The 10989-nt window shown below is 33.7% G+C and overlaps 1 protein-coding gene across 4 annotated transcripts in view; it reads right to left on the bottom strand.

Annotated features, from left to right (window-relative positions):
- Positions 1–10989, bottom strand: part of DNM3 (dynamin 3) — a 612108-nt gene that overhangs the window by 192938 nt on the left and 408181 nt on the right. For all 4 annotated transcript variants that reach the window (XM_044672207.1, XM_044672209.1, XM_044672208.1 and 1 more), the window contains one exon: positions 128–237. In XM_044672207.1, the coding sequence (XP_044528142.1) occupies positions 128–237 (110 nt within the window). The remainder of the gene's footprint in view (positions 1–127; positions 238–10989) is intronic.

The following is a 10989-nucleotide window of genomic DNA, read 5'->3' as shown; positions in this document are numbered from 1 at the left end:
GAGAGAGAGAGAGAGAGACAGAGACAGAGACAGAGACAGAGACAGACAGAGACAGACAGAGAGAGAAGTTTTTGAATCTCATATAGCTTTAGCAAAATCCAGGAAAGAAAATCTTTTATTTTCTTACCTTTGCTCTGTGTTAAAAAGTGCAAAGATGTGCTTGCTAGACATAAAGCTCTTTTCCACATCTCGAACTTTCAGGTTGTCCAAGGGAAGCATGTATTTCTTTTCTTTTTCCTATTGAAAAAAGCACAAGGAAAAAATTTGTTCTAATAAAATTTGTTTGAATATGCCAACAGCAACATATCCCCAGAGTTACTTGATTATATTACCTTGATATCTAAGCACAGCTACTAAGGAATAAAGAAATACTTGAGATAGAAGTTTAATGATCCTTGACACGTGGCTTGGAAGGACAGGGAGAGGGGAAGTTAGGATTTGGGGATGAAAAAAACACATGGCCCTCCATCCTTTCCCCCTTTTAGTGGGTCCCCTCAGATGTTTTAAAATGTTATTTTGATATTAAGAATTTAACCATCTGTTAATATTTAAAAGAAATGTTCTGGTCCTAATTCAATGAGAAACACCAGATGGGTTTCATTTCAAATTTTATTTGCAGGATAAGCAGTTTTGATAGCCAGTGCTGGCAATGACTGGAAACTCGAGGACAACAGTATATGGTACCCCCTGTATCCTCGGATACAGTTTTCCTTTAGGTGGGTCAAAAATGAAATGTGAGCCTAGTGTATTATTTGTGAAAATGGCTGACATATTTAGAAAAATAGAACCCAGTACAAGTAGACTGAAGCTAACTAGAATCAATTTGCTTTTGAATAAATCATTCTTAGGAATTTGGGGAGGAGAATGCATGATGTAGATGTACTTTGCCAGTGCTATAAAGTTGGTTTTATAAAATGTAATCATAGTTGGTAAGACTTTTAAATAATTTAGTTAAAATTTTTAATTAACAAAAATCTTCCCAAAATTTTCTCACCCACCTTCATCACCAAGGATGAAAATCCTTATCATAAATATAAATATTCAAGCAAAGTCAAATTCCTGGATTGACTAAGACAACATTTTTTTTTTCAGTCTGCACCATGAGCCCATCATTCCTCTTTCAGGAGATGGACAACATGCTACATCATGGATCTTCTGAAAATGTGATTTTTCATTATGTTGAGCAGAGTTCTTGAGTCCTCCTAAGTTCTTTGTCTTCACAAAGTTATTGTTTCCATAGAAACTATTCTGGAACAATTCACTTCTTTGCATCATTTCATACAAGTTTTCCTAGGTTCCTTGGAAAGTATCTTTTTTTATCATTATTTCCAGTTTATATATGTTTATATAACATAATTTGTTCAGCCCTTACATGATTGACAAGTACTTCTTTATTTTCCAGTTTTTATCACCATAAAAAATTGGCTGTTATAAGTATTTTTGTAAATATGGGTTCTTTCCTTATTTCTTTGAAGCTTTGGGAATATAGGCCTAATTTCTGGGTACTAATGGGTCAAACCATAGGCATGCCTAAATAATTTTTAAGGAATATATCCAAGTTACTTTCTAATTTGCCATCACAATTTACAATCCACCAATAGTATATCAATAAGCCTATTTTCCCATAGTCCTTCTGATATTTGTCTTTTTTTTTTTCAGCTTTTCACTTCTAAAATAATTTTTCAAAATTTTTAGTCATTTGGAGCATTTTATTCACACATATATAGGAAGCTTGGGTTTTTTTCCTTAGAGAACTGTAAATTCATATTCCTTAATGATTTATAAATTCAAGAATGATTTCACCTATAAATTTGAACTAGTTCATCATCTAGCTTGAAAAAGAGATCCTTAGAGAAATTTGCTGCACGTACTTTTTCCCTTCTAGTTTTAGCTGCATTGGTTTTGTTTGTTCAAAAACTTAAATATTATGTAATTGATATTATACATTTCATCTTCTTTTATCCTTTTAATTCTTTCTTTGGTGATGAAGTCTTCCCCATCCATGGATCTGAAAGTAATTAATTATTCCTTGATCCTCTAATCTGTTTGGATGTTAACCCTTTATGTCTAAGTATTATATCCATTTAGAGCTTATCTTGACATGTAGTATGAGCAATAAAAAACTTCAGAAAAATTTCCTTTGAAGTATCATTAACTTAGGTTCTTAACTAACATAAATGCTGATCCCTAGTTGCATTAGAGAAACAAGGTAAGAACTAAATATTCATCATAGGAAAGCAGTTCCATTTTGGATTGACCTTTGATGAAGCAAAAATATTGGAGACAATTTGGGATATTATCCAATTCAGACCCTTGGGCAAAATGAGGCTAGTATTTGAGGATGATAATTTTCTCCCATTAGAAATCATCTAGCAAGACAATTTCTATATTAGCGTCTATCCTTTATACTAATTTAGAAGAAATTGGCTACTACTTCTACCAAACCAATGATAATACCTCTTATTTTATCCCACATTTAATTCTTTTCACATATATTATCTGTGTACATAACATTAACTTCTATGTTATTCATAAATATCTATTGTGTTAATACAAGTATGTCATAGAATAAATATATGCCTTGTTCTGAAAAATGCCAATCTCAAAATATATTTTTGTTTTGTTTTATTTTATTATACTATTGGACTACCTCACTGGGAATCTCTGAGGAGTTTTAATTACAAGGCAACAAATATTTTTAGTGCCTAGTTTGTGGAAGGAGGTACAAAATAAAAAATAAAATAGTCCCTACTCTCAAAATCGATTGCTAGATTTATAGCTACATTGGCCTGGGAACCAGACAGAGTGAATCAGAGTTCTAGAGTGGTTCACTAAGGACAACTTCGGATATGAAAAACCTACTAATACGGCAGCTGGGTAGCTCAGTGGAGTGAGAGTCAGGCCTAGAGACAGGAGGTCCTAGGTTCAAACCCGGCCTCAGCCACTTCCCAGCTGTGTGACCCTGGGCAAGTCACTTGACCCCCATTGCCCACCCTTACCAATCTTCCACCTATGAGACAATACACCGAAGTACAAGGGTTAAAAAAAAACCTACTAATAAAAGAGGAAGCTAGGAAAAGCTAAAACAAAGGAAAAGGAAAGAAGAGAAACCAAGGTATACAATATGTCATATTGTAATAAGAGACAAATAGACTACTCAAAATGTAGCTGGAAAAGGTGATGAAAGAACTAGGGGAAAAGCCAGCAGACAAGAAACCAAAAATTAACCAGGAGTGTATGAAGCTCAGGTTATTATAGGGAATCCAGGATGTTGGTGACAAAGATTAAATGACATCTAGAATTTCTTTTTGTATATAGTTAGAATCATAGTTTTTTTTTAATTTAAAGGAACCTCAGAACCTTCTAATCTCATGCATAACCTTTGAAATATCCCATTAGATCACAGTCAAGAAGTGGTCCTAAGCCCTTTTTTTGAAGACCTTCTTCCAGAGCAAGACCATTCTACTTTTAAGTAGCTCATTGATGAGGGTACCCCTGTCCCCTCACTATAAGTTTTAAATTAATATCTTTACAATTTCCATACATTCTCCCTAGTTCCTCACTCTAAGGTCCAAGAGAACAATTTTTATCCTTATGTCACCTCAATCCCCACCCAGCTACACTCATTTTAGACTTCTTTTGCTTCTTTTCCATGTCCCTATTATACTCATCATTGAGAAATCTCACGCAAATCTAGGCAATCAGCCTAGTTACTTAAATCTCATCAGTACCTCAATTTTTTTTCTGACTAGGAGATGGAGCCATAAATTCATTTATTTAAGGGGAAGAGAGAGGATAGACCCAGTCATCTCCTCATTTCCCACCTTTTTAATGTATTTTTTACTCATTTTTTGCTTCCTTGTCTTCTCCATGATGTCTATGTTCCTGAACTGAGAAGCTCTCTCCTGTACCATCCGTCTTTACTTTTCAATTTTCTTTTGTGTTTTGCCTTTCCCCATTGGAACATAAGCTCTTTGAAGGAAAAGTATATCTTTTTTTTATTTACACTGCTTTAGGACAGTGTCTGGCATATAGTAGGAACTTAATAAATGCTTATTGTCTATTGCTGACTCTTCAAATGATAGCACTTCAAAAACCTGATGAAAGTAATCATGTCTCCTTCAAGTCTTCTCTTACATGTTTTAATAGTCATGATCCTTCAGTCAGTCCTGAGATCATATTCTAAGAACTTTCTGGTTTACATTCTTCTTGATATTTTTTAGTTTGTCAGTGTCCTTCCCAAAACATGTCATCCAAAGCTGAAAACAATTTTCCAAAGGGGTATGATTAGGGCAGAGTACATTGGGACCATCACAATCTTATTCCTAGAAGATAAGATCTCTCTTAGTATTGCTCAAATTCATATTTTTCACAGTTCTATCATACTATTGACTAACATCAAGTTTGCAGTCCACTACAGAGAGTTCAGGTTCTCCACTCATGTCTCTCTCTTCTATCTTAAAAGATATTATCCAACTGGGTATTGAAAATTGGACAAAAAAATTTAATAACCTGAAGTAGTTATAGCTACCTATCTTCCTGCACTTATAAACATGTGAATGTCATATAGCATATGGATTCCATGTGACTATTCTCCAGGGAATGATACTGGCTTTGTCGCTTCTCATTTCTAAATAAAGCAGGGAAAGAATATCAACAACTGGAAAGAACTTGCTGAAATGCTTAAAAATATGGGAAGAGGCTAGTGACAATCCTTCATTTTCTAACACCTGGAGCAGAAGTGATTGGGGGGAGAACCTGCTTGGTGATCATGGTGATGAACTTGGCAGAGAATAACTTCGCAGAAGAGGAAGAATGAGGAGATTAAAAAAGGGGGAAAATCATGTTTATGTATGAACAGGCAAATTTTTTTGCAGTAAAATCATCATTTTTATGCAGTCACAAGTACTACTTTAGCAAGCATAGAGCTATCTTTATAGAAGAACACAAATGAAATAGATCATTTAAATAGCACACAGACTCTGAATCCAAAATGTCTGTCCATATTTGCATAGCTATTTCAGAAAAAAATATTAAGAGGTAAAAGCCTAAAGTGAATGAAAATTTATCCATTTCATAATCAAATGAAAATTGTTTGGGACCCCACAAATGTTCTTCAATTGGTGTTTTTGAATGCCCTAAATTTAAGCAGCTGGAATTATTTTTTTAATGTACTATCCTATTCAAATGTTTGAAATGATGGATTTGCCTTTTAATGGGAAATCTGCATTTCATTGTAAAGACAGAACAAAATGTTCTTGGCTCATTCTCCTCAGAGGCAGTCTTCTTTTTGTACTGTACATTTAGCATATAGCTAAGACAATCAAGATTGTTTCTTTTAAGGAAGAATCACTAGAAACACAGGGGAACATAAAAAACACAGCCATTATTTTTAAAGTACTGAGCGCCAGTGTATTTACATTTTGGAAGAGCAATTATATAATGAAAATATATTTATGGAATTGCTGTTGTGCCATTTTCTAAAGATCAATAAGCTATCATTTCACCCTCTAATTTTCCTTATTACCCATAATCCTCAAACCATCTCCCATTTTTTATTCCCTTCCTTTTTCAGTGAAATTTTTATTCTTGCAGTCACTTAAACTTGGAAAATCCAGTCACTCAATAAGCCTTAAGTGTTCATAATGTGCTAGACACTGTGCTAAATAATGAGAGAGGGAAAAATAGCATTCCATGCTCTCAAGGAGCATATATTCTTTCATTTTAAAACATGTTATTTTTATTATCATGTAACAAACTTCCATATTGGTCATTGTTATAAAAGCATACTCCTAGATAGCCAAACTCCCAAAATAAAACCATAAATACACTAAAGTGAAAGATGGTGTGCTTTGATCCACATTCATCTGACTCCAACAGTTCTTTCTCTGGAGGTGGAGAGCATTCCCCATTTTAAATCCTTCAGGATTGTCCCAGATCATTGCATTGCTGAGAGTAGTCAAATTTTCACAGTCGATCTTTATACATTATTACCATTACTTTGTACAATGTTCTTCTGATTCTTCTTTTTCATTCTTCATCATTTAATGTAGATCTTTCCAGCTTTTTCTGAAATCATCTTGCTTATCATTTCTTATAGCACAATATTATTCCATCACCAACATGTACCACAATTTGTTCAGCCATTCCCCATTTGATGAACATCCTCTCAATTTCCAATTCTTTGCCACCACAAAAGAGCTGCTATAAATATTTTTGTACAAGTATGTTCTTTCTTTGCCCTTTTTTATTTTCAGGAAGCATATATTCTAATGAGGAGGACAATATATGAAGAGTTAGGCATATAGATGAGCTAGAGAGGATAGATGGGAGATATCATGGAAGGGGAAGGCACTTACTGCTAGGGTAAGTAGGAAAGGCTTCTTGTGTCCAGTGTGGAATTTGAGAGGTACCTTGAAGAAAGGTAGGGAAATGAAGAGGCAGAAGGGAGTATACAGAACCTTCTAAACTCAAGAGAGCATCAATGCAAAGGCACATAGATAGGAATTGAAATGTTATATACTTTGGCTGGATCTAAGAAAATTCAGGAGGAAGAATAACAATGTCCAATGGGGATAAAGAAATGTTTAGAAAATTTTAACTTAATTTGATGGGTTAGAGAAAGTTTGTAGAGGATTTTAACAGCTAAACAGAGTTTATTATTTATCTTAGAGACAATAGGAAGCCACTCAAGTTTGTTGAGTAGGAAAACAGATCTGTACTTAAGGAGAATGGCTCTGGAAGCAATATTTAGTGCAGAATGGAATAGTGAGACACTTGAGGCAGGAAGAATAATTGGGAGGTTATTGAAATAATCTAAGTTAGAGATGAAAATAGCCTTAAATAAGGAAGTAATTGTGTGAGAAGAGAAGGGATAAGATGCAAGAGAGATTTGAAGGTAGAAATGGTTAGATTTTTAAATTGTTTATGTGGGTGGAAGTAGAGGGAGGAATAGAAGATACTAAGATTATAAACCTGAGACATGAGACTGATGATGTGCCTTCAGCAGTAATAAGGAAGTTTGGATCAGGGAGTTTTTGGGGAAAGATAATGAGCTGAATTTTGGATATGTTGAGTTTAAGATGGCTTAGGGTAGGACACACAGTTTAAATATTTAATAGGTAATTGATGTTGTGGGAATGAAGATCTAAGGAGGCATTGAGGATAGATAATATAGATATCAAAATCATCTGGAGGAAGTTACTATCTATGAGAACTGAAGTTACTAAAAGAGAGAGTAGTGAAGGAGAAAAGAAACTTGGGAAAAAAATCTTGAGGAATACCATGATATGAATGATGAGCCATCCAAGGATTCTGAGAAAGAGGAGTCAAAAAAGATTGGCATTGAACAAGGAGAAAATAATGTCATGAAAAGTCAGAGAAAAGAATATCCAGGAGGAGATGGAGGTCAAAAGTGTCAAATATGGCAGCTATGTTGAGAAGGATTAGGACTGAAAAAGATAACAGATATTAGCAATAAAGAGATTATTACTACCTTTGAAAAGAGTAAGAAAAGCTCAATTATGAAGTGAAAAAACCAGAGTATTCTTTCTACTATGCCATATTGAAAGAATAGATGAATCAATCAATGAAGTATTTATTCAGGACCTACTATTGAAGCTACAGTGTTAGCAATGGGGAAACAACAAAAGTAAAATAGTTCCTGACTTCAAGGAATTTAAGTAGAAGCATAATATATCAAGAGGGGTGGGAACTAAAAAAAGAGTAGATGTTTAGGGTCTCAAAGGTATTGTAAGTGGATTTAAAGAGAGTCCACTTTAACATTCTTTTCAATTATTTGCACACTATTGAATTTATTACTATTCTCAAAGCAATAGTAAGAGGGAAAATGGCAAGATGCTCACACTGAATAGGCCCTCTAATGTACATAGTATTGATTCGAAGATGGAAGGTAAGGTTTGTTTTTTTTTAAAAAAACGAACAGGTTGAAGAATTTAGACTTAATATAAAGAATATCAGTTTTTGACAAAGGGCTAATGATGAAAATTTGTAATGTGTGAAATTTTTTGCTCTAAGCGAATATATTTCTTGAAGCTGAAACATTCTTTCACATGCAAAGTGAATGAGATAATGTCACAAGTAGTTTATAAGTTGGAATAAATAAACAATGGGATAAAACATAATATTTCTATTTCACATATTATGAGCTCACTGACAGATTATAACAAATAGTCTGTATTTTTCAAAAAGTGTAATTATAAGATTAAAAGTAGGAAACTGGGGGAAATTTTACAGCAAGTTTTTCTGATAACATCCTTTTTTCTCCAATATATAGAAAACTGAGCCAAATTTATAAGAATATGAGCCATTCCCCAATTGATAGTCAAAGCTCTCAGTTGTCATATGAAAGAAGTGCTCTAAATCTCTTTTGATTAGAAAAATGAAAATCAAAACAACTCTGTAGTACCACCTCCCATCTATCATATTGGTTAATATAACAGAAAAGTAAAATAACAAATGTTGAAGGGGATGTGGAAAAATTGGGACATTAATATACTTTTAATACAACAGTGAAATGATCCAACCATTCTGGAGAGTGATTTAAAATTATCCCAAAGAACTATCAAACTGTTTATACTCTTTGACCTAGCAACAGCACTACCAGGGTTATGTTCCAAAGGGATCACAGAAAAAAGAAAAGGATCTATATACACAAAAATATTTATAGCAACTCTTTTAGTGGTGGCAAAGAATTGGAAATTGAAGAGATGTGCATCAATTGTTGAATGGCTGAAGAAGTTGTGCAATATGATTGTGATGGAATACTATTATGTGCTATAAGAATCAAGGAACGAGATGATTTCAGAAAAAACCTAGGAACACATATGAATTAATGCAAAAATAAGCAGAACTAGGAGAACACAGTACATAGTAACAGTAATATTATATGATGATCTACTGAAGACTTAACAATTCTGATAAATCCAAGACAATTCTGAAGGATTTATGATTAAAAATACTATGTACCTTGAGAGAAAGAATTGGTGGAGTCTAAATGCAGATTGAAGCATGCCTTTATAAACTCATTTTCTTTTTTCTTTTTTTGCAGGGGGAGGGGGTTTGTTTTCTTTTTTAACATAACTAATATAAAAATATGTTTTGCATGACTTCACATGTATAATCTTGCTTGCCTTTTCAAGAAGCAGGAAGGGGAAGGAGGAAGAGAATTTGGAACTTGAAATTTTAAAAAACAAATGTCAGAATTTTTTACATGTAAATGTCAGAATTTTTACATGTAAATGAGAAATATTTTATGAAGTAAATAAAAACATAACGGGGGAGATGGGCAATTAATAACTCTTCAGTATGCCATTTCCCCCCTACATCTTAAAAGAATCTCTTTTCTACCTCATACTTCTTGAATTATAACCTTCAGTTGGGACCACTTCTAAGCAAAATCCCTTGACTCATTAGTGAAACACTGGGTGTCTAAATCATATTAGGTTATCAGCAATAAACTATTCAGTCCTTTACTTGGTGACACTATTGTGTGTCTATGTTCATTTAAATAACTAAATATACATTTATTATGTTCTTACAATTTGTAAGACACTATATATGAGTTGCTGAAAGACAGAAAGATAGATCAGATATTCCTTTGTATGGTACACTAGTTGAAAAAGAGATTAAAATTTCATAACCACAATGATTAGGGTGATGAAAAACATAAAAGCAACTTCTAATAAAAATAAATAGCAAATATAAGAAATATACAATGAAGTGCCAAGCTCCTATTTGTCTCAGTCTTATTTCTTCATATGCAAAATAAAGATGGTCTCTAAGTTATTCAATTCTAAGACCTTTTATGTAATAATTTTATGGTACTTTCTTCAAGTACCACAGGATTTCAAAGAGAGTCCAATTGCTGCACCCTCAGTAAAAATTGAAAGTACCATAGAAGAAATTATTCTTGAAATGAATGGGTAAAATGAGTGGAAGGATGAGAGAAAAAGAATTATAGTTGGGGAAAATGATATGAACCTAGCAAGGTGGTGTAGAGTAATAAAAATTCGATTTGTTTACTAACTGTTTCATTTGTGGCATATACAATCTTCACATATAAATCATGAGTTGTTTGAGAGTGAACATTGTGACCTTGAATTCTTTGGCTCCCCAGTAGTGCTAATATACTGCTAGGCATAAGGTAAATATGCAATGAATTCTTTTATAAATGGGTAAATGAATAAAATAGTTTGTAGAAATGAAATGTTCACATTCATTATTTAATTATTGAAATATCCTTTAAAACAAGGAAATTCCAAGTAGCTGTTAAAACATAAGTTTTAGAATGAAGGACTATCAACTCCACATAACATGATAATTTTTATTATTAATATCATATATATTGTGACTTTCTAATGCATTCTGCTCATTTTCCTTTTTGGGATATACTCAATAAAATGAAACAAGCAATAGAAACCTCAGAGGGGAAGGAAACCCTCCCCCTGCTCCGCTCTCTAATTCCCTGATTTAATAAGGCCTGTGCTTTATTTAAGTGGAGAATTGGTCATCTGTTAACCAGCTGGTTGCCAGTAAACATTGACTCCTATGTTTCTCCTAGTCACTAAAGGAACTTTCAGATCAGACTCTAGGACTGGTAACTTCAAGAGAAACCCACTAGCATTAGGATGGTCAAAAGAATTCTCAGACTAGGGGGCAGCTAGGTGGCTGAGAGCCAGGCCTAGGGACAGGAGGTCCTGGGTTCATATCTGGCCTCAAATCTTCTTTCTTCCCTTTTTATAAAAGTGATTTTCCTAAAGTGTAGGTCAGACCATGCCATCTCCCTCCTTAATAAACAGCATTGTTTCTCTATTATCTCTGAGATCAAATATAAATTCCTCTCTTTGGCATTTGAAGTCCTTCACAGCCTTGCCCTACTCAGCGTTTCCAACTCTGTTATAGATGAGGCCCTCCTACCCCCTCTACAGTTCAATCATATTGATTGGGATCAAGTTGAGTTCAACTTTG

Source organism: Gracilinanus agilis, chromosome 4 (genome assembly GCF_016433145.1).
Source record: "Gracilinanus agilis isolate LMUSP501 chromosome 4, AgileGrace, whole genome shotgun sequence".
Lineage (NCBI taxonomy): Eukaryota > Metazoa > Chordata > Mammalia > Didelphimorphia > Didelphidae > Gracilinanus > Gracilinanus agilis.
The sequence above is the reverse complement of the archived record's forward strand: the minus strand, read 5'-3'. Positions and strand labels throughout refer to the sequence as shown.